Source organism: Oncorhynchus gorbuscha, linkage group LG01 (assembly GCF_021184085.1).
Source record: "Oncorhynchus gorbuscha isolate QuinsamMale2020 ecotype Even-year linkage group LG01, OgorEven_v1.0, whole genome shotgun sequence".
Taxonomy (NCBI): Eukaryota; Metazoa; Chordata; class Actinopteri; order Salmoniformes; family Salmonidae; genus Oncorhynchus; species Oncorhynchus gorbuscha.
The window spans coordinates 21,280,640-21,305,150 of record NC_060173.1 but is presented as its reverse complement, the minus strand read 5'-3'; the positions used below and the strand labels follow the sequence as shown (position 1 = coordinate 21,305,150).

At 44.0% G+C, this 24,511-nt stretch overlaps 1 protein-coding gene across 1 annotated transcript in view; it reads left to right on the top strand.

Annotated features, from left to right (window-relative positions):
• The window catches only part of LOC124034621 (protein O-mannosyl-transferase TMTC2-like), a 182,535-nt gene that overhangs the window by 132,004 nt on the left and 26,020 nt on the right, over nucleotides 1-24,511 (top strand). The window contains exons 3-8 of the mRNA XM_046348038.1: nucleotides 6,086-6,932; nucleotides 9,136-9,250; nucleotides 9,792-9,877; nucleotides 12,906-13,090; nucleotides 13,699-13,777; nucleotides 16,361-16,482. Of these exons, the coding sequence (XP_046203994.1) occupies nucleotides 6,086-6,932; nucleotides 9,136-9,250; nucleotides 9,792-9,877; nucleotides 12,906-13,090; nucleotides 13,699-13,777; nucleotides 16,361-16,482 (1,434 nt within the window). The remainder of the gene's footprint in view (nucleotides 1-6,085; nucleotides 6,933-9,135; nucleotides 9,251-9,791; nucleotides 9,878-12,905; nucleotides 13,091-13,698; nucleotides 13,778-16,360; nucleotides 16,483-24,511) is intronic.

The following is a 24,511-nucleotide window of genomic DNA, read 5'->3' as shown; positions in this document are numbered from 1 at the left end:
ATACTTTGTGTAAATTGGTCTATTTTGCACTTCATCTCCAAGGATATTTTCTTCACATGCCTGCCTCATAAAAGCAAAATTGTTTCAGTTCTGAACTGATTGAGCCTGAAATACAAAAGAAAAGCCCCATGCAACCTACCGGGTTGTGCTAAACCACTTATTTCAAGCTAAACTGGATTATAGACAAACGAGACAAAGCTGGAATTCCTTGGCTCACATCATAATGGGGTTGTGGCAATCGGGTACCCCTCGCCGGGCCCCTATTTGAACTTGTGCTTTTGAAAAGGCGGACATTTTAACTGGAGGCATATTAGGGAGACGCACATGTTTGTTTACTTGTGAGATAATAGTGATGGTCCTCTAGTTATCCACCGCCAAGTTTTATTAGCAGGCTCTAATGCATTTCCAGTATGTTCAACTGATATCCTGTTTTGCAGGCAGTGAGTTTAGTCCATATACAAAAGATTTCAGAGGTCACAAATGTGTCAATATCATTAAAGGCTTTTTTCATGTCTGCCGTACTGCCCTAAGGTATTAGCCTGTACTTAGCAGAGAAACATCAGAACATATACACACGTGAATAAAGAAAACTCCAACAAACATATGGATGTGGTTAGCATGCTGGTGTTTGACAGTGTGCACAAAGGCTGGAGAGTGAGTTAGAGAGAGTTAGCATGACATACATTTGTGCCTGAGCCAGGTAGTTCACATGTGTTGGCCCTGGGCTAGAAAGCCATCAGCAGCACACAGGCAGCAGGAAAGACTCCCTGCCCTTCTGGAGGGTGGTCCCATCACAACAGGGATAAATCTGCCTGGCAGAGCCAGAGGCAGCCGTGCACAGCGAGCTCAGTCCTGCAGAGTGGGGGATTGCGTGGCGTTCGTTACGTGGCTACAGTACCTCTTACTCTGTCTCCCTGCCAGCATCCTACAGCAGCTTCAGGCCGGGGTCTCCATCTACATCCACTTCATCTTATTTACAGTTTCTCCCGCTTGTTTCAATTTGAGAAGTGGCGGAGCTACTTTGCACTGTAATCTTTTTTCGAGTTGGATTTAGTGTGTGTAAAGCCCCATGGTGAGATTTGTGGAGTTTTTCAAGCGGACAGCCGACAGGTTCCCAAGAAGTTTATAAGACAAAACTGTGGGACCTAACGGCAGGGTTCTCTGGGATGTAGGGTGGCCACCAACAATACTGCTGTTTTATATCTGTTGAAAAGCATTAAATGTCCCCGTCGCCGCTATCCTTCTTTTATGCATGTCATATTTCAACCCAAAGCTGTGCCTCTTCTCTGTTACTTCATCCCCAAACTAAACCACATGAGAGACATATTTTAGGCTTTTAACTTCCCTTAAACATAGCAGGAACTCCTACAGCTGTTTACTTCTCAAATTCTTCCTTTTGAAAGATTATGAATTAAGAATTGAATTCGGGTACATCACTATCATCATTAGATGTGCAGTAGACCCATTATAGTAACCCTGTTTGTTCTATCCATTGCCTAAATTCAGCTCCTCACACCGATACATATGCTGTCATAATAGCGTCCCAATGTTATCCTGCTCCCAGATCTGGTTATGCTGTCTTGCCAATTCCTGTGGTCATCTGGGACCAGGCTATCCAAAGGTCAGATCATCTTTAAAGTGAAAGCTGTACAGTAAGATATATTATTTGCTGAATACAAGCCCCAATGTAAAGGGGTGATGACATTGACCATAATCTCCTTCTTTCATCTGTTTATTTTAGTCATAAGCATGGCGAGTCCTTTGAACCGACCCAATGGCTAATCCTGTGGTCAGCTAAAACATACAGTACATGCCACATTCATCTGTCACTCACTCTTCCTTTATAGTCCTATGATACATAGCTGTGCTATTCACCTCGGTTCCAGGGGAAGTGGGCCCTTATTTCTTCCTGACCTATAAGGCTGCTAACCTACTTTCTGTCTCTCTATGCCTCTGCTTACACATCAGCCCCTCTGTCTTAGAGTTTGTCCTTTCACAGACTCCTGACACAGATACCTTCAATTCGCCACAGCAAATAACACAGTGATATTGGTGTGGTGTTTATCAAGAGATGTAATACTGTAGTCAGTAATGCTGTAGGGAGGGTTTGACAGTGAAGAGGGGTGGTTGTTTGACCGCGGACCCATAACGGACGCAGGCAATGAGGCAGTGATCACTGAGTTCCTGGTTGAAAACAGTAGAGGTGTATTTAGAGGGCAAATTGGTCAGGATGATATTTATGAGGGTGCCCATGTTTACGGATTTGGGGTTGTATCTGGTAGGTTCCTTGATCATTTGTGTGAGATTGAGGGCATCTACTTTAGATTGTAGGACGGACGGGGTGTTAAGCATATCCCAGTTTAGGTCACCTAACAGTACTAACTCTGAAGATAGATGGGGGGCAATTAATTCACATATTGATTGCCCCCCACATGAGACTTTTGACAGTTGGTTTCAAATTAGCAAGAAACGTGGGATATGGATTGAACTGGTGACCTATCTGTTGCCAAGCAACATATTAACGTCTAGAACGGTGGTGGATTGTCTTCCTTTGGATATCATGTCGTGATTTGTCAAAAGTTTTGTTGTGGTTTTGATAGTGTTTTCCTTACACATTGTTTTAATAGGGATGACTTCCCTGAGCGAGGGAGTCTAAGGTAAAGGAATCTTGCTCTGGAGCTGTATGGTAGCATAGCCTACATCAACAGGCTTACTCGCAAAATTAGTACCACATGGCTGAATACATGTTTAATACATGTCTTTTAAATCTCTGGAACTGTCTCTATTTTCCCCCAGCATATGCGGCTTGGCATAATCAACAGCATTTTCCAAGAAGCATTGTGAATAAATTTAGCTACAACATACCGAAGGCCTATTTCAAGGCAATGACTAGGAAAGCATTGTTGCTGAACAATTTGTGCCTTCACTGAAGAATTGCTGAAAGGCCTAAGAGAGGAAGAGCCTCGGGCTTGGCTCTGTCTTTCTCTTCCGTCATTATTTTCCTCTCAGCATCTGTAGCCTGCCACTGGGTACACAGTTAAACTACCAGGCCCTTTTGACATGAGGCCTACTCCATGGGGGCCTAGCCGGCCCACAAAACCGTACCAGGGGAAAAGGAAAGAGACTAAATGCCGGAATCCATCCAGATTTGATCACTGTCAATAGTCCTACATCTATTGATCCGATGATCATCTCGTAGCTACTCTGACACCACGCCAGTTTATATTTGGTAGCAGAATCTCAACTCAATGTTTATTCAAAGAATTATGACGTCTTCAACATATAGATTTGCAACCTTTATTTCTGTAATTTACTAGATACAGTTAATAAATAAAGTCGCTATACTAACTACACATTTGGAATGAAGTGATGTTATGTTATAAAGCTACCAATCGGGTTATGGTTGATACGATGATACGATATACTTTATTGTCTATTTACATGGAAATTCATTTTGTGATGTCAGCATTCAAATACACAAACACAACATATTACATTCAGTACGAAAAACTGGAAAGTTAGTACACAAGTCACACATTTACATTTTCACATATTCAAAGTTTCTGCGGCCTACTGTCCGACCATGTGTTTGGCCTGCATCTGTCCTATATCCCACTGTTCAGCAGTCTGGTAGCTGATGGAATGAAACTTGCCTTGTTCCTTTTCTTACTGAACAGTGGGACCCTTAATCTCCTTCCGGAGGGGCAGCAAGCTTGTGCGTGGGTCTTCTATGATGCGCTTGGCCTTGTCCCTTGCCCATTTCTCATAGAAGCCCTGAAGCCCCCTGCACTGCAACCGGCACAGCTAGGACCCCATGTTCACAGTCCGACTGAGGATACTCTTATTAGCCACTGTGATCTATTTGGCATGGAAAGATGGAAGAGGGGACATCAAATGGACTTAACAGGATTTTCAGCTACACACTAGCCATACAGCTATACACTAGCCATACAGCTATACACTAGCCATACAGCTATACACTAGCCATGGCTTTTCATTTAATGGTAAAGAAGGGTTGTGTGTATATTACCAAAGGAATCATGTACAGCACATGGGGAATAAATACTCAATTATGTGTAAGCCTGTAATCTTGAGATCTGTAAGGAATGATATGAATTAAAGACAATTGCAATGATTTTGCCTTTTGGTAGGCCGTGTTGTAAATAAGAATGAGTTCATAACTGATTTGTCTCGTTAAATAAAGGTTAAATACATGAAATAAATAAAAACGTTGCAGGGCTTTTTGCTGGACAGTTAATCAAATGGCGATGCGGAAAATGTAGATGGACCCCTTTTATTATTTATTTATCTGAATTGTTTTGTACTGGCTCGATGCACTCTCACTAGACTACCCATACACTCTCACTAGACTACCCATACACTCTCACTAGACTACCCATACACTCTCACTAGACTACCCATACACTCTCACTAGACTACCCATACACTCTCACTAGACTACCCATACACTCTCACTAGACTACCCATACACTCTCACTAGACTACCCATACACTCTCACTAGACTACCCATACACTCTCACTAGACTACCCATACACTCTCACTAGACTACCCATACACTCACACATACTACACTGACACTCCAACACACACACACTACATACTGTACGCTCTCACACACACAAAACACACATGCATGTTGATGCCACACACACCCAAACTCACACATAGAAACACTGTCACACACCAAAAACGCTGCTGCTACTCTGTCTATTATTTATCCTGATTGCCTGATTATCCCGCTACCTACATGTACATGAACATACTGTACTACCTCAACTACCTCGTACCCCTGCACATTGACTTGGTACTGGTGCTCCTTGTATGTATCCTGTTAATAGTTTTTTTCCCTTTTTTTATTTTGCATATATTTGTCCATATTTTTAACTCTGCACTGTTGGGAAAGGGCTCATAAGTTCGCATTTCACTGTAAAGTCTACATCTGTTGTATTTGGCGCATGTGACCAATAACATTTGATTTGATTTGCTTCATAATGTCCCTATCCTCTACATTGAATCTCTATGGGGAAATCAGTCAATTGCTGCATTGCTCGGACATGAAATGCATGTACTGAACGCTAGCCTCATTGTTGTGTACTGTACCAGTATGAGATCATCCTCTCTTGAATACAGAGCACCACTGCAGGGCACAAATGGATGTTGCCGTGCATGTATTAGCTGACCATATTTTGGTAGGGAAGCCATAAAGATTTCTTAGCAGGAGTGTGACTTCCAAAATAAACCCCATAAGAAAGACAAGTTGATCCTACAGCAGGAACAGTTCTATTGGGAACAATATAGGCCAGGTTTTTTTCTGCACTCCCACCAACATGCACAAGTTTCAAACACTCAATAATTCATAATCATTTCCATTCAGGAGTTTCAGAAAGTGTTTAATATCGAGCCTGCATTGTGATGAATAGGACTGTCTATTGGCCTGTATTCTGGTGTTTATTTAGTCATGTCTAAGGCCAGGTGCGTGAGGAGAAAGATAACACAGAATAAGGGAATGCTATGATGTAAGACCACATTTGCTCAGCAACAGTCAATGAATCCAGTATAGCCGTGATTATTTTGGCTAGAATCAAAGACAAATCACAGGGCATTTTTCCCCTTTCTTTTGGATTTGTTTGGTTTATAAGCCCCAGCAACAAAGGCATTCACGGTTAACTGATATCTTCCTGTTCATAGGTATTCGAAACCCCACATCACAGCCAAAACATAACAATAAAATCAATTGTAGTTGACTTTCCTTGCAATGCATTCTAAATCTGCAGTCTAACACTTGGCTGGACAAACAGTGCATGAACACAGCTTTTGTTCCAGACAACGTTACATAACAGACTCGCATTTTTTTTTTTTCTAAATTACATTCAATCTTATGCTCGATTTACCAACATGGCCTGGATCAAAGTCAAATGCCAAGAGTCAGAAAAATCACCAACCAACCAGAAAACTACTTTGGCCCTAGCGTCTCATAATATTTTTCTTGCCTTTGCTGCTAGCTTTCCAGTCGATTGCCGTTCCTCCTAGTTTCAGCTCTGTTGTTGTTTTCTCTCTTCTAGAGGAGGAACGTCCACCTGCTGTTGAGTGTATTGCTGTTGGCTGCCTGGGGAGCTGTTCTGCTGGCCTACCGCCTCTACTGGATGGGCAACAAACCGCCCAACTTCTCCAACTCAGACAACCCAGCGGGGGACTCCCGATCCCTCCTCACTCGGACTCTAACCTTCCTCTATCTGCCCGCTGTCAACATGTGGCTTCTCTTGTGCCCAAACACCCTGAGCTTCGATTGGTCCATGGACGCCCTGCCTCTGATCAGAAGCATCGCCGATTGGAGGAACCTTCATACTTTGGCCTTCTATGTGGGACTGCTCCTTCTGGCTTGGTTTGGGCTTCGCACCCGCCAGGTCAAGGGCAAGGAGACCAATGGAAAAGCCCATCATGTAACCAACGGGAACGGGAGGTCCCACACCAATGGACACAGCTGCCACCACCCCGATGATCCCAACCACACAAACTCTGAAACAGAGCCTCACACTGCAAGTGCACAGAACGGAACCAAAAAGCACTACGTCACAAGGACTCCACTGCCCACCACTGAAAACGTAGTGGTGTTCTCCTTGGGCCTATTGGCCGTCCCTTTCCTCCCTGCCACCAACCTGTTCTTCTACGTGGGCTTTGTGATAGCAGAGAGGGTACTGTACATCCCCAGTATGGGCTTCTGTCTGCTGCTGGCGGTGGGGCTGAGGGCCCTGTACGTACGGCTGAGGTGGAGCTCCTCCAGGACTGTGGTGGTGTACTGTAGCGTTACCCTGGTCCTACTGTTTGGGGTTAAAACAGTGCTGAGGAACCAAGACTGGCAGAACGAGGAGATGCTCTACAAGTCAGGAATATACTTTAACCCTGCTAAAGGTAATACACAGACAGATCGACACATAGAGACACACTCACACACTCACACAACATCTCAGACTGTGACGTTTGCATAGCTTGAGTGTGCTTTAAAAGGTGTTCAACAGGCTAGTGTGTGTCATGTCAGATGAGCTTTCATGACTTCTGCACTGAATAATGTAGCTTAGAGCTGCCTGAAAAAGGTCCTACTTAGACAACCTTCTTCACTTTAACATTCTCACATAATATATTTACAGGTTGACTGTATGACCTAAAGTAGCATCACGTTAAGTGATAGCGACTTCATGGGATTGAAGGAAAGTGTCATTTTCCAGATGTACCCTGAGACGTAATACAAAAAGAAAAACATAAGTCAGTTAAGAACAAATTCTTATTTACAATGACGGCCTACCCCGGACAATGCTGGGCCAATTGTGTGCCGCACTATGGGATTCCCAATCACGGCCAGTTGTGAATCGAACCAGGGTCTGTAGTGACACCTCTTGCACTGAGATGCAGTGCCTTAGACTGCTGCACCACTCGGGAGCTCATGAGGAATCATGAGTGTTAAGCACTACCTGTTAAATTGTTTACAGTATGTCTACTTCCAGACAGTTTATCCTCTCCAGGCAGTATATCATGGCTGAAGGACCTTTCAACACAAGGCCTCCATTGTAAACCTAGTAAATCCGTCACTATGGGCAGACTACAGTTTCTCTCCTTTTTACTTTTGGACGGCATCTTCACTGACATCCCTGCTTGACTGGCAATGAGGGGAAACTAGAATACTTGAATATTCAAACATTCAAATTCAGGTTCATCCAAAGATAATACTGAATAACTGGTAGTGTACTAGTGTTATTCTTGAGATAGTGATCCCGGGCTAGGGACAGAGGTAACGGCAGGACATGTTGCGGCAGAGCTGGGACATGACAGCTGTTGATCCTGCCAACACAGAGCAGAGCAGCAGCTACGTTCCTTCCCTGGCTCACTGTCCTCAGACCATTTGTGAGTCTGAAATAGTGACACGCTCGTTAAGCATTGAGAATGAGTTCTGTGAGAAAACACAGTAAAAGAGACCTAACAAATTCACAGTGGATGGTAACACCACTTAGAGCATTTTCTGTTCTAGCATATTTATTTTAAAATGTTTAATATTGTGTTTACAATAAAGTTCTTGTCTTTTTTCTCTGCTTGGCTTTGCTAATATTGAATTTGAGACTTTTGGGATATCTGGCTCAGACGCCTTAACTACTAAATAATGCACAGCTCAAAGGAGCCTTTGGCATATGTGAGCACTCGATACATTTGAATGAAATGCTACACAGGTAACCCGGTAACTACTATAAGCTCTATTTTACTTTCCCCTCCTATACAGCCATCAGGAGAACAAGAAGAAACTGTGTCTAAGGGGATGATTCTTCTCTGACAGGCCTGTTCACAGTGCTCATACTGTTGCCCCAGTGGGCCCTGGCTTCAGCTGTACTGTATGTAGACACAGTTAAATAGTGTATAAGAGCATAAGCCCATATGTATACATGATGGATTCCAACTGCCTATACTAAGCTGTATGGATTTAGTTTTCAAGCTAAAATATTGAAGGGAAACACTATTCAGTCAATTTGGTTGTCAGGCTATGTGCATTTTCCTCTATATGTGAGTTAAAGCAGTAATCGATATAGATGTATTTCCCAAGGAAAATAAAATATACCATTTCCACTTGACAACTGAAAATTGCCTACCAGATTCATTCCTATAATTTTCACTATTATGACATTTCAAGACCCAATTTACCTGTCAATTAATCTGCAATCAATTTAACAGTATTGCCATTAATCTACTATGGAGTGTCAGGGGGAGCCATTGTTTTCTTCCTTTTCTGTTAGGGAATAATTGGGCTCTTTGACACACTAACTCCCAGGTGCGCCATCAACTCTCTCTGTCCTCACTCTAAGCCCAATAGTTCAGTAGCAGCAGATATACCCTCTGTTTTAGCCTGCACAATGACCTCTGAGGAGGGTCAAAACCAGCCTGGTCCCAGACTGTCTTACCAACTCTAAACATAGCCTATGTAGGCAAGACCAGGCAAGACAGTACAAATAGATCTGGGACCAGGCTCGATAACAAACCGTAAACCCAGGAAGTGATAGTGTGTCCAAAAGGGGCAGGCAGCCATGTTGGTTGACCATGTTAACCTCCATTACTTTATTCCTCCCTCTATCAGCATGGGGCAACCTTGGGAATGTCCTGAAGAACCAGGGCAAGATGGCGGACGCAGAGCAGGCATACAGGAATGCCCTCTACTACCGCAGGAACATGGCAGACATGCTGTATAACCTGTGAGTGTCTATAGACTCTGTATGCATACATGAGCAGGACTGTCTCTCCTTACACACACACACACACACACACACACCAGATGGGCTGGTCCATTTTTTGCCTCGAGGGGGAAGAAAGGGCCCGATGTGTTAGAAATACAGGGCCGATTTCTGGTCCCAGTCTGTCCCGGCACACACGACTGTCTAATGATCAGTGGTCTTCACAGAGAGGTAATGGTGCTTTGTATTCCCCCGGGTGCTGTTTCTGTGACAGTAGGTTATTAATCATGCTGTGTCAGCCTGAGGGGAGGACAACAGGAAGCACACAGTCAATACTCAACACTAGCCCCAAGGGCTTTAGATGTTACTCAACAGATCCATTTACAGAATTAGATTGTTTAGAACAGAACTAGAGATTTGGTAGCATTTCATTTTACAGTACTGTATTTACTAGGACACTGTATTACATTTAGTTGTCTTATGTTGTGTTATTCAGTCTTAACAGACACACACTTCTGTTGAGATTTGTAGCCATGAGAGTCCCTAACTTTCTCTGTTACAGTGGTTTGCTGCTACAAGAAAACAACAAGTTCTCTGAGGCACTCCACTACTATAAACTGGCCATTGGGAGCAGGCCAACTCTGGCTTGTAAGTACCGCTCCTCTTTTTATTGACCATTTCAAACTCTTGTGTTTGCACAGCGCAGGTGTCCAGGCATCTGCCAATGGGCGAGGGAGGGCACAGACAAGCTTCCTCCATTACTGGATGAATGATTGAGTGTTCAAGGACCACTCATGTCAAAAGATTCAATTATTACACAATTGTATTTATTATGAATCCCTCTCTCCAACTCCCCTTTCTCCCTCTCTCCCTCTCTCCATCTCTCCCTCTCCCCTTTCTCCCTCTCTCCCTCTCTCCATCTCTCCCTCTCCCCTTTCTCCCTCTCTCCCTTTCTCCATCTCTCCCTTTCTCCATCTCTCCCTTTCTCCATCTCTCCCTTTCTCCCTCTCCCTATCTCTCCCTTTCTCCCTCTCTCCCTTTCTCCCTCTCTCCCTTTCTCCCTCTCCCTATCTCTCCCTTTCTCCATCTCTCCCTTTCTCCATCTCTCCCTTTCTCCCTCTCCCTATCTCTCCCTTTCTCCCTCTCTCCCTATCTCTCCCTTTCTCCCTCTCTCCCTTTCTCCATCTCTCCCTTTCTCCCTCTAACCTCTCTCCCTCTCCCCCTTTCTCCCTCTCTCCCTTTCTCCATCTCTCCCTTTCTCCCTCTCTCTTCTCTCCCTCTCTCTTCTCTCCCTCTCACCATCTCTCCCTTTCTCCCTCTCTCCTCTCTCCCTTTCTCCCTCTCTCCCTTTCTCCATCTCTACCTTTCCCCCTCTCCCTATCTCTCCCTTTCTCCCTCTCTCCCTTTCTCCATCTCTCCCTTTCTCCCTATCTCTCCCTTTCTCCCGCTCTCCCTTTCTCCATCTCTCCCTTTCCCCCCTCTCCCTCTCTCCCTCTCTCCATTCTCCCTCTCCCCCTTTCTCCATCTCTCCCTTTCTCCCTCTCTCCCTTTCTCCATCTCTCCCTTTCTCCCTCTCTCCCTCTCCCCCTTTCTCCATCTCTCCCTTTCTCCCTCTCTCCTCTCTCCATCTCCCCTTTCTCCATCTCTCCCTTTCCCCCTCCCCTATCTCTCCCTTTCTCCATCTCTCCCTTTCTCCCTCTCCCCTTTCTCCATCTCTCCCTTTCTCCCTCTCCCTCTCTCTCCCTTTCTCCCTCTCTCCCTTTCTCCTCTCTCCCTTTCTCCATCTCTCCCTTTCTCCCTCTCTCCTCTCTCCCTCTCCCCCTTTCTCCATCCAAAAGATTCAAATATTACTTGTCTTATTATGAATTCCTCTCTCCATCTCCCCTTTCTCCCTCTCTCCCTTTCTCCATCTCTCCCTTTCTCCCTCTCTCCTCTCTCCCTTTCTCCATCTCTCCCTTTCTCCCTTTCTCCCTCTCTCCCTTTCTCCATCTCTCCCTTTCTCCATCTCTCCCTTTCTCCATCTCCCCCTTTCTCCATCTCTCCCTTTCTCCATCTCTCCCTTTCTCCCTCTCCCTATCTCTCCCTTTCTCCCTCTCTCCCTTTCTCCATCTCTCCCTTTTTTCTCCCTTTCTCCCTCTCTCCCTTTCTCCCTTTCTCCCTTTTCCATCTATCCACAATTGTATTTATTTCTCCCTTTCTCCATCTCCCCTTTCTCCCTCTCTCCATCTCTCCCCTTTCTCCCTCTCTCCCTCTCTCCATCTCTCCCTCTCCCCTTTCTCCCTCTCTCCCTCTCATCTTTCCCTCTCCCCTTTCTCCATCTCTCCCTTTCTCCATCTCTCCTTTTCTCCATCTCTCCCTTTCTCCATCTCTCCCTTTCTCCATCTCTCCCTTTCTCCATCTCTCCCTTTCTCTCCCTTTCTCCCTCTCTCCCTTTCTCCCTCTCTCCCTTTCTCCCTCTCCCTCTCTCTCCCTTTCTCCCTCTCCCTTTCTCCATCTATCCCTTTCTCCCTTTCTCCCTTTCTCCCTCTCTCCCTTTCTCCATCTCTCCCTCTCTCCTCCCCCCTTTCTCCCTCTCCCCCTTTCTCCATCTCTCCCTTTCTCCCTCTCTCCATTTCTCCCTCTCTCCTCTCTCCCTTTCTCCCTCTCTCCATTTCTCCATATCTCCCTTTCTCCCTCTCTCCATTTCTCCCTCTGTCCATTTCTCCATCTCTTCCCTTCTCTCCTTATCCCCTAATGGTGGTCGTTTTTTATTGAGTCTTACCTTGAGGAAACTCTTTCAAACATGCTTCCTGCTAGCTCATTACTGTATCAGTAAGGTTCAGCTGTCACACTGCCTGGTTAGCAGAAGTCACTCTCATCCTCCAATGGTCATGTGCTAAATTATTCCCCTATAGTTTTCTATATTAACCGATCACCGCCAAGCGGTGGAGTCCTTTCCTTTGTCTCCCAAAGTGTAATTAATAATTATGAATGTAATCAGATGATGATCACACTTTGAAGTTCTCGTTCATTATGCAATGATCCTATCTGTTACTGCCGATAACTAAATTAATGAGTTACCTAAAGCGTTGGTGGGGGGTATTGGAGGTGACGGTATGAGAATCAGTCAGATAATAAAAGTCATTTGTCAAGGTTGTACCATAATCAGTGTTTAGCTGGCAGCTGGTACAACGTAGAATCTGTTCATGAACAATTCCAAAGTGGCAGCTTCATGATAATACTCTAATGATATCCAGTTCCATTCCTACTGTTCTCTCTTTCAGACACACATTCTTTATGGAAACTATCTTCAGAAACACTCAAGCCAGGGGGATATATGACATTTATTCCTACAAAAGGATTGTTGATTAGACCAGTTCACTTTGGATGGATGAAGGACAGAGAGAACTGAGGATAGGGACGAGGTCGAACTTTAGTCTAGCATACAGTTCATCTTGGGATGCCGATGTATACAGTATTGGTGGAGCCACGACCACCCCATACACTCCCTTCCACGAGTGTTGAATATGTATTGTTACCCCATGGATGTGGCAGCCAATTGATCATCAGTGGCTGGCCAATTTATTCAGAAAGAATTTTCATAATGACTAGTTTCAGCCCATAGAGCCTAATTACTCTCTGGCTGCATGTTGATCACGTAATAGATCACCTATATGTCTCTCGTTCCCCCCTGCAGCCGCCTACTTGAACACCGGGATTGTCCTGATGAACCAGGGGCGACTGGACGAAGCCAAGAGGACCTTCCTAACCTGCGCCGAAATCCCTGACGAGAACCTGAAGGACCCCCACACACACAAGAGCTCTGTCACCAGCTGCCTGTACAATCTGGGAAAGCTGCTCCATGAGCAGGGGCACCAGGAGGTAGGAAAGGGAAGCAGACAGGGGTGCACACACACACACACATACACAGGGAGACACACACCAAACGTATTCACAGGAACACACACACTAATCATATACAAGCAGGTCAAAAAGTGCATCCGTTCTGAGATTGTGGAAATTGTCAGGAGAAAAGCTCCACCACCCACTGACCTTCTACACTAGTATACCCACTAATTAACCGAACGTAGCAGGCGTAAAAGAAAACGCCTGAGTGGAGTTCCTGAATCTGGTTTTCAGCAGATGAGGAAGCTAGGTTGAATTAGTTGTATCCCTGAAAAACGGATGCATCCGGTTGTTGGCAACTCCGCTAAGCCTACCCACTAACAGAGCCTAAAGGGAATCACTGCCTTGGGCTTTAGCAAGAGAGAGGCTGTGTGACACTGCACTAGCTCTCTGACTGGCCATGTCATGGAGAGGATAGATCCTTTCTCCTACACCAAGTCTTAACCACCTCTTAGTGACCTCTGATTCCATGCTTCCATTCAGCTTGTGAGGGCCCAGGCTGCAGTAGACAAATGCCTTGTGGCCCTGGCATGTTTGGCTCCTCGTTCCTAACGGATGGTTCCTTTTGTTTTATTCATTCATAGGAGGCCCTCTCCGCGTATAAAGAAGCAATACAGAAAATGCCAAGACAATTTGCACCTCAGAGCCTCTATAACATGATGGGTAAGTGGCAATTATCTTTCTCTCAAACTAAACACACAAGCTTAGCGTAGGAGAAAAAGGAATGAAATAGAAGATTGGTAGATTGGAGGTGTGGGGTACATTTGTAATCATTGTGTCAGCTGTTGGTTGTCAGCTTGGGTCCATGCACTTCTGGCTGAGTTTGTTGAACTTTATTCCACCTGAAGGGGGTCACAGGATTGAGTTGCATTGATTGTGGCCAGGGACTTGAGCTCGTCAGCTGAGCTATGCTTACAGTAAGCATTACACATTAGCCCGTTTTTGTGTAGCAGAGTGTAGACTGCTTAAGGCCGTTGGTTTTAGAGGTGCTTATGTTTTCATAACGTCTTATAAATCTCAAGCCAGTATTGGACGTGTAAATCAGCATCAAAGTCGGGTGTGTGGCTCCAGCTCAACGCTCCCATTGAGGCCCCGATGTTGAGGTTTCCACAGCGTGTTAACGATAATAACTTCGCTCCTCGTGTTACAGTCATGTGAAAGCAGCTGCAGACTAAATTGTGACTTTTGATTTCAAAATGCAATAATTTTCAATTTCAAGTAACCCCTGATTCTACTAGCACTCTTGTCACTCAATGGGCCTGCTGACATGCCTTTGTCCTTCTCTGTGGCTCCCCCATGTTGTTCCTCTGGCTCTCTTTCACTCTTTTACTCACTCTTTCTCTCTTTCTGTCACTCTCTGTCTTCTCTCTCTCTTTTTTTCTTCTTCTCAGTCTCTCTTTGCCTCCCTCCCTCTCTTGCTCTCACTCTTCATCTTGTTGAATTCCAGCAACCCCCCTTAGTACAGTACATTCACCAGTGGAGTCAAATTCAGCTTGACGGAGGTGCTGAGAAATCATTAGCAAATCGCCTCCCTAAGTTTGAAAGCTGTAAGGGCATTAGCAGGGTGGATGTTGCGGCATTTTCCCATATTTCTTGCAGCTGATTTTTACATTACATTACTGAGGAGCTCGTTTAAATGTTTGGTGCACCTGCTCCTATCTATTTACAGTCCAATTCACTTGGGTGCTGCCATTGTGTTTGTCATTCTCAAGAGGGGGAACTTTCGTCAGTGTACATGGCAGTCTGGGTCAAAATTGGGTCTTTATCTGCCAAAACCCCCCTCCGCTCAAATGGGCAATGGAATGTTCCACTAGATGTGATTTTCAACTCCTTGGAAATTGTATCGCTAAGTATTTTATGTCCATGTCTGTGCTTCCTCATAGACCTCCATCTGAATCTAATGGTAGACCAGAGAGGCACAAAGCCCGTTTCACCACACTCAGTCTTCTGCTGTTACTAGCTCTGCGTTACACCATGTCTGACAAATATGTAGATAAAGCGACTCATGTTGCCCTTATCATAATCATAACAGTCAATGTACAGTATTATATTAGCTGCTGGAAAGGAAATAAATTAAGTCTAGGTATTCTGTAACCCAACTAGGACATACAGTAAATGCTTCTGCTTATGCAGAACAATTTGAAAGATATCTACTCCAGCATAAAGCTGGCTTTCCTTGGATACTTTATATACTTGCTTACAAAAGACTGCAGGAACTCTGATCCTTATCATGAGCAAAAATGGAATTGGGGTCTTATATTTGATACCACTACATGCTTGAGTACCTTGTATTTCGAGGTATATTAAAAGGTCTATTACAGGCCATTGCTAATGAAGAACAGGGGGGACGGGACATCTGTTGATCGTCTCAGAGGTCAGCAGGTCAACATTCATCACCAGCCACCTGTTGTTTCTCTCCTGTTTCTTATCAGTGGAAATGATTTGCCATAATCCCCAATTTATAATCTAGCTTCAATTAGCCCTCCTCTCAAAAAAAATATATATATAAGACCCCTGTTACAAGTTCATGTGAAACTTATTGCAGTCACGTCCCCTATCCCAGTATTACTCCTGTGATCATTACATTTAAAGCATTGTTTTGGTTTGTGTCGTGAAATGCAGTTATAGAGAAAAAAAGTGGGACTGTTTGTTCAGGTGAGGGTAAAGTCTTCAAGGCTGGAAGAGGTAACACTGTCTGAAGAATCAGGAAGGGTGTTTCTACACATGTCATCAGCAACATATCAGACAATCAGCTCAGGCCAGTCATATTAAAGGATTGAGTCAGGCCCATGTCTGTTCTCTTACTCTGACTTTAGACTTACTTTAGACATCCCGTAGAACTCCATCCAACTAACACATGGGGGATCTGAAAATACACCTTAGTTCGATGACTATTTTTATAGGATTGTTGCTGAGCAGGTATTAGGAGTTTGTTATAGGATAGAGGATATTAATAAAACATATTGTGATCCGATCTAGGCTTTTAGTGGGACACTATTGAACTGATGCAGACAAATTCAAAAGCCGTCCTTTACTTTGCGATTTTGTTATGACCGTAGTCCTAGTAAAAGGTCCTTTAGCTAATAAAACACCCGTTTGGTATCGGGTTTCAAAGTGCACTGAAGTAATGGCAGGCCTTTCTGCATGACTTCCCTAGCTGTCATTTGATTCCTTAGTAAGACAATGGGAAGACGTGTGGTTCCTTAACCTCTGAACCTTGACCTGATGCCTCACTTCCCCTCACAGGAGAGGCCTACATGAGACTGAACAAGCTGACTGAGGCCGCGCACTGGTACAGAGAGTCCCTGAGAGCCAAGCCAGACCACATCCCCGCACACTTGACCTATGGCAAACTCCTGGCCCTCACGGTAACTTCTTCACCGTCATCATCTTCCTCCTCCTCCTTCTCTTCTTGGCTTTCTTATTCTTATTTAGCTCTGCAAGTAGCCTGAGAGTGTGCATGCAGATCATCAATGGCCTGTGTGTGCGTGTGTGTGTGTGTGGGGGGGGGTGATCACATTGAGTTTCTCAAGGTGCCCCATTGTCCTGTGGGGATAGCTTCCTGATTGAAACTGATGTCACGGCTGCCCTGTGTGTTTTTAAAATCTGTTACCAAATCCCGGGAGTGATTCTATACAACTGCCTAAACCGGCTCTCCATATTGACCCCTTATCAGTTTCACTAATACAGGTTGCACATGGCTCCAGCTAACGAAACCAGCCCCTGCAACACATTAGCCCTGAGGGACTGATCTGATGTGGATCCTCCTCTAACTCCGGACCCTACTGCCTTCTGGGCCTCCAGGGCCTTCCGACTACTCAGATGCTGTTCACCAAGGTCACGTAGTTGACCTGGGTTGGACTAAGAGGAGAAAGGCTGATTTGTGTGCTAGGGGTAATTCACTCCACAGGGTCCAGACAAAGACAAAGAGCACATTTATCTTTGTCAATCACTCGTTTACCTTTCTAGAGAATAATGGCTGTAGATGAACATGATCATTCTCCATATTGACCACCTTGCCAGATGTATTTCCCTGTCTGTAGTAAGTGAGTGGTGGTAAGTTTAACAAACAACTTAGCAGGCATTTAAGGGAAAAGCTGACATGAACTGGTCTCTTATCAAGAGCCATTAGATACAATCTCTGAAACGTAGATTTGTCTCATCATACACCAGGGGAACAACAATATACAATAGAAGAAGAAAAACTTCCCTTGAGTGAGCAGGCAAGGGAAAACACACTGTTGTTTTAGTAAAGAAAGGGGTATTGATTTAGAGAAACGTTCCGAGCTCATGCCTGTATTCCTCTCGATCATCCCTGGAACACAAGTGACGTCATCAGAGTGTGCGGCTCAACACGATGCAGGAAACACTCGTTTTGTTATTTTTCACTAAAACATGACCAATATTCATTAAATATAAATACTGAACTTGTTTTTGCATGTATTCCATGACGCGGTAAGCTTTTAACAGCTGGGACCTCTATTTCTTGTCCTGGAATCCCTGTTAACAGACAGCCTGCTTAACAGAGCCGCTAAGCTGCTAGCCATCAAGCTAATGAAGTTAGTCCCAGATGAGTTTTGCAATTGGAAATGAACGTTTCCAGCGCTGTAGATACAGATACAAACAACGAGTAGTTTCACCGTCCTGGAGCCTGATCTTCCTACACTTTCGTCGCTGGGGGTACCTGTGTCTGCGGCCGGAGTGCCTACTACTACGATTTCGAAGTCGACGTTGGCAACCTTCCGTCCCTGCTCTGGATTGAGCGGGGATTCTTCATTTGTCGGAGGCCTGCACCAGTCCCGGGAGCAATGGGCTCAAGTTATTCTGCCTCTTGCCTGTCCAGAAAGGGTTCTCTAAATCCTGTGAATGAAACATGGGAGTGGACAGATATCCTCGTCCTTCTCGCCAGCCATGATTTTGGGCAGCTCCATGGTTAGAAATATGACTGTTCCTGGTGCAAAAACAATGTCCTATCACGGAGCTCAAGTAAATGGCATTACTAAACTGCTCCCGAATGTACTACGTCAGGACATGGAAATCGATTCTCTCATAGTCCATGTGGGTTTTAATGACACTATGAAGGGCAGTTGAAACTGGATTTTAGAGCTGACTAACTCCCTGCTAGACACTAATAAAAGACCCATCATATCTGGCCCTGTGCCCTCTCTGAATTGTGGCATTGAGCGCTTTAGCAGGATTCTTTCTCTTCACAACTGGCTAAGTGATTATTGCAGCTCAATGGGTGTAACTTTCATTGACAATTTCAATACCTTTTGGAAACACAGTATTATAAAGCTGCATTGAGACAATGGCTTATCAATGACCCAAGCCCAGCTCAGTTAATCTCTACCATTGTGACACTGAGTTGTCATAATGCTTCAGCAAATGTACATTATACCAGGTGCATTGGTAGACACAATGAAATTTTCCTAATTTATGTTCCTCCAGCTAACCTCTGCTGATCCTACAGCTATTGTATCCAGTAATCATGTGCCTATAAACCGGATGTATACTGTTAGCATTGAGGCGGTGTGCCCTAGTAGGAAGTCCACTGTGTGCAGCTCACCCTGCACAAACATAAATAAGATGTGAATATCTACTTCTGATAAGCTTCCCAGTAAAGCAATGAAAACATGTAAGCATCCCAGAAGAAAAGTTCTCAAAAAAGCCCACGTTAACATGTGTAGGTTCATGAAATCAATCATTTGCTAGGAACAGATGACAATCTCTAGAAATCACTTAGATAATACCTTTCATGATACAGTGGTAGCAATAAAAGGTTATAAAATGTACAGAAAATACAGAAATGGCAATGGGGGAGATGTTGCTCTTTTATATTCAGAACCACATTTCTGTAAAGCTTAGAGAGGATCTCATGTTAAATACTTTTGAAGTAATATGGCTACAGGTTCATCTGCCCCACCTAAAGCCCATTCTTGTGGGACGCTGCTATAGACCACCAAGTGCTAACAGTCAGTATCTGGATAACATTTGTGAAATGATTGATAATGTATGTGATAACAACAGAGGGGTGTATTTTCTGGGTGATTTAAATATTCACTGGCTTTTGTCAGGCTGCCCACTCAAGATAAAGCCTCAAACTGTAACCAGTGCCTGCAACCTAGTTCAGGTTATCAGTCAACCTACCAGGGTAGTTACAAACAGCACAGGAATTAAATCATCAACATGTATTGATCACATCTTTACTAATGCTGCAGAAATGTGCTTGAAAGCAGTATCCGGATCCATCGGATGTAGTGATCACAATATAGTAGCCATATCTAGGGAAACCAAAGTTCTAAAGGCTGGGCCTAATATAGTGTATGAGGTCATACAATACATTTTGTAGCGATTCCTATGTTGATGTAAAGAATATTTGTTGGTCCGCGGTGTGTAATGATGAGCGAACAGACGCTGCACTTGACACATTTATGAAATTGCTTATTCCAGTTACTAATAAGCATGCACCCATTAAGAAAGTGACTGTAAAAATTGTTAAATCCCTGTGGATTGATGAGGAATTGAAAAGTTGTATGGTTGAGAGGGATGAGGTAAAGGAATAGCAAATAAGTCTGGCTGCCCAAACGATTGGCAAACGTATTGCAAATTGAGAAATCACGTGACGAAATGTAATAAAAAGAAGAAGAAACTACACTATCAAACAAAGGTAAATGACAAAAAGATTGATCGTAAAAAGCTTTGGAACTCCTTAAATTACATTTTGGGAAATAAGGCAAACTCAGCTCCATCATTCATTGAATGAGATGGCTCATTCATCACAGCACTGACTGATATTGACAATTACTTTAATGATTTTTTCAAAGGCAAGATTAGCAAACTTAGGCATGACATGCCAGCAACAAACGCTGACACTGCACATCCAAGTATATCTGACCAATTTATGAAAGACAGGCGTTGTAATTTTTAATTCCGTAAAGTAAGTGTGGAAGAGGTTGTTTTTTTTGTTGTCTATCAACAATGACAAGCCACCGGGGTCTGACAACTTGGATGGAATATTACTGAGGATAATAGCGGAAGGTATTGCCACTCCTATTTGCCATATTTTCAATTTAAACCAATGTGAAAGTGTGTCCCCAGGCCAGGAGGGAGGCAAAAGTAATTCCACTACCTAAGAATAGTAAAGCCCCCTTTACTGGCTCAAATAGCTGACCACTCAGTCTCAGTTACCAAACCTTAGTAAACTTTTGGGAAAAATTGTGTTTCACCAGAAACAATGCTATTTTATAGCAAACAATTTGACAACAGACTTTCAGCACACTTGTAGGAAAGCACATTCAACAAGCATAACACACAAATAAGGATTTGATGACAAAAAAGACTGTTTTGTTTGACTTCAGTGCGGATTTTGACATTATCACATATAGCAGCTTACGGGGATCCATAATAAATACAAATATCAATACAAATCTCAGGCAGAGATCAACAATGGTTTACCTGGGCTTTCTTTCTCCTCTGTGTGTAAATGATGCAACCTCAGGGATAAGGAGAGGAGAGAGCTGTCAGACTTACAGACTCAATAGCCTTGAGATGGTTTTCAAAGAACAGAGTGTAGTGTGAAATGCAGTGGCTCAACCAGTTCTAGCACATATTTGTATCTATGAGGGCCCAGGTGTGTAAGTTGGTAAGAGCTACCTTGAAGATGTTCACTTCACCTTCTACCTCCATCAGCCCCATCGTGACCTCCGGCCTTCCACCATACCACTACCTCTACTGTCTCTTCACTGACGACTGAGTTTAGTCTTGATCAGATACCACACCAGGAAAGTGACCTCCACCTCCACCTCCACTCCCATACCCTTTACCCCCACTGTGAGTGATGAGGAAATAGCCTTCCTGTCAAGGGTCCTAAGTTCAGATCCTGGCAGGGGATTGTCGTTTGGGGGAGGGGTTGCGCGAATTGGGGGACAGAGTTTGGCGTCGTTCTCCTGCTGGGCTGACCCCTGTGCACCACACCCGGGACCCCCTGCGGGGAGGGGTGTAGCTGAGGGCGGAGATGTGTACCATGGTGGTGGGTGTTATTAGACTCAGTCATTCACAAGGCATTTCCGGGCCTAATCAGATGCAGGCTCCATTCATAATCATCTTGATGGCTGCCAGAGTGGAAGTACACATCTGTTCCACGTCTGATGTCACTGGGAGATTAGGGGGTCAACACTAACAATAAGCGCAGTATGTGTGAAAACCGGAGATTTCACCTCCATAATGAGTTGATATTGAATAGGAAATGGATATGGGTGGTGGGAGACAGACGGACAGACGGACGGACGGACAGACGGACGGACAGACGGACAGACGGACAAACAGACAGACACACAGACACACACAGATAGAAAGACAGACAGAGCTGTTTCTTCCATCGATTCCAGTCCATTCAAACACTGCAGGCTGTCAGGCCATCTATCAGCATCGATCACACATAGTTAATAAGAATCTCTCTCTGCTGCTGTTGCTGTGGGCCGATGCGCTGCACAGCCAGTTTAATAACCTACTAGGATGCATACAAACCGCCACTTTCCCCTCACACACTAAATAATGTTTTGATCTGGATACCTGACAGTTGTGAGGGGGAAAGCTAATGAGCTCTAATGTTGAAATTATGATGTTCGTTAGCAGTCTAGACATGAAACTGGATTTAATTGAACAAGCCACTCAGGAATAAAACTCCTCTCAGCCTGATAATGCCAAAATTGGATTCAAAAGATGAGAACATCAACAGGGGTTCATGGGACATATTATTTTCACATTCTGCTGTCACGCATTGGTCATTGTATTTTGGGTTTTTGGTATATGTTTGGGTAGGCCAGGGTGTGACATGGGTTTATATGTTGTGTTTCGTATTGGGGTTTGTATTAATTGGGATTGTGTATGATTAGGGGTGTGTCTAGTTAGGCTTGGCTGCCTGAGGCGATTCTCAATTGGAGTCAGGTGATTCTCGTTGTCTCGGATTGGGAACCGTATTTAGGTAGCCTGAGTTCGCGTTGTATTTTGTGGGTGTTTGTTCCTGTCTCTGTGTTGTAGTCACCAGATAGGCTGTAATAGGTTTCACGTTCCGTTTGTTGTTTTTGTATTTATTCAGTTATTTCATGTACCGCGATTTATTTAATTAAAGTCATGAGTAACCTACACGCTGCATTTCGGTCTGACTCTCTTCATTCAACAGACGAACGTCGTTACATCTGCAAAGATTTCTTGACAACTTTTCTCCAGTAAAGAGAGTTTCCTCACTTCTCAGTCAAATCTGCAAAGTACAAGTAACTGCCAAAATAATAGAAACACCTGAGTAAATGAGGGAAACAAAGTGTATTGAAACAGGTGCTTCCACACAGGTGTGGTACCTAAGGTGATTAAGCAATTAACATTTCATTATGCTTAGGGTCATGTATGAAGATCATGGGCAGGCCATTATTTTGGTTACCATGGCTATGCCCCCATAGAATGGCAATGCCCCAATCCACAGAACACAAGAAGTCACTGAATTGTTTGATGAGCATGAAAACTATATAGTCCTCTCAGTAACCAGATCTAAACCCAATTGACTAATTATGGGAGATTCTGGAACAGTGTCTGAGAGCGTTTCTTTCACCACCAAACAAAACACAGAATTATGGAATTTTTTTGTGGGAGAATGGTGTCACATCCCTTCAATAGAGTTCCAGACAGTTGTAGAATCTATGCCAAGGTGCATTGAAGCTGTTCTGGCTCGTGGCCCAACGCCCTAATTAAGACGCTTTATGTTGGTGTTTCCTTTATTTTGGCAGTTACCTGTATGTACCACATGATTCAAATCGACACAAACAATGAGAGCCAGTGCATTAAATTGTCATAACGTGGTTTCCTGACAGGCTTTTTGTTTGAACTTCAATAAATAGAAATATGCTGATGTTATGACTATTCCAGCTGCTCCCCAGCTGAGCACTTTGTACTATTTGTGAATTTGAGAGACTTGAGCTGCATTAAACATATAATTCAATGTTCCATCTCGTCAATGGAGAATAAACTCTAATATTTACTCTTGGAAATTTTGAGTACTTTTTGAGTTATTGAAGGTAAACCCGGTGAAAAATGTATGAGGCACGGAATCTTCCAAATCTGATTTCAGTGTTTGGATAAAGGCCTTTGCAATTAAAATTAATGAATTGTGTTCATTCTATATAGTGTATTTAGTAAACGTAGTTTATTCTGGTTAGTGGTTTATGTAATATTAAGGGAGCTCTTGCCTCTTTTTGTTCATTATGTGAAATGCTGTGGCATTTCATATATTTAGGTTTCTATAGGCTTTAATTGATTAGTTGAACCTCTATTGTGATCTTCATCTCCATCAGAGTGCATCTGATACACAGATAAGATCTGCGTTGTGTGTGTGTGTGTGTGTGTGTGTGTGTGTGTGTGTGTGTGTGTGTGTGTGTGTGTGTGTGTGTGTGTGTGTGTGTGTGTGTGTGTGTGTGTGTGTGTGTGTGTGTGTGTGTGTGTGTGTGTGTGTGTGTGTGTGTGTGTGTGTGTGTGTGTGTGTGTGTGTGTGTGTGTGTGTGTGTGTGTGTGTGTGTGAGACAGAGAGAGGCAGCTGTGTTGGCTGGAGCCTTTGTGTGTTAGTTGTAATCTGATCCTGCTCTCTGAGGCCCCCGGGGCACTGGCTCCTCTGGGCTCCACTGGGCCCCAATCTGTCACTGCTGCTGCTGCCCCTCATCAGGCTCCAGTCACCCTGTCTGTCACTCCTTGTGTGACGTAACCTGGAACGACTCTACGCACCCTATCTCAATCTCTGTGTGTGTGTGCACACATTTCGCTCTCTCCCTCTTGTTTATCTCTCTCTCTGTGTGTGTCTGTTTGTCTCTCTGTTTGTCTCTCTTGTCTCTCTCTCTTTGTGTGTCTGTTTGTCTCTCTTGTCTCTCTCTCTCTTTGTGTGTCTGTTTATCTCTCTCTCTTTGTGTGACTATTTGTCTCTCTTGTCTCTCTCTCTCTTTGTGTGTGTGTTTGTCTATCTCTCTTTGTGTGTCTGTTTGTCTCTCTTGTCTCTCTCTCTTTGTGTGTCTATTTGTCTCTCTTGTCTCTCTCTCTTTGTGTGTCTGTTTGTCTCTCTCTCTTTGTGTGTCTGTTTGTCTCTCTTGTCTCTCTCTCTTTGTGTGTCTGTTTGTCTATCTCTCTTTGTGTGTCTGTTTGTCTCTCTTGTCTCTCTCTCTTTGTGTGTCTATTTGTCTCTCTTGTCTCTCTCTCTTTGTGTGTCTGTTTGTCTCTCTCTCTTTGTGTGTCTGTTTGTCTCTCTTGTCTCTCTCTCTTTGTGTGTCTATTCGTCTCTCTTGTCTCTCTCTCTTTGTGTGTCTGTTTGTCTCTCTTGTCTCTCTCGCTTTGTGTGTCTGTTTGTCTCTCTTGTCTCTCTCT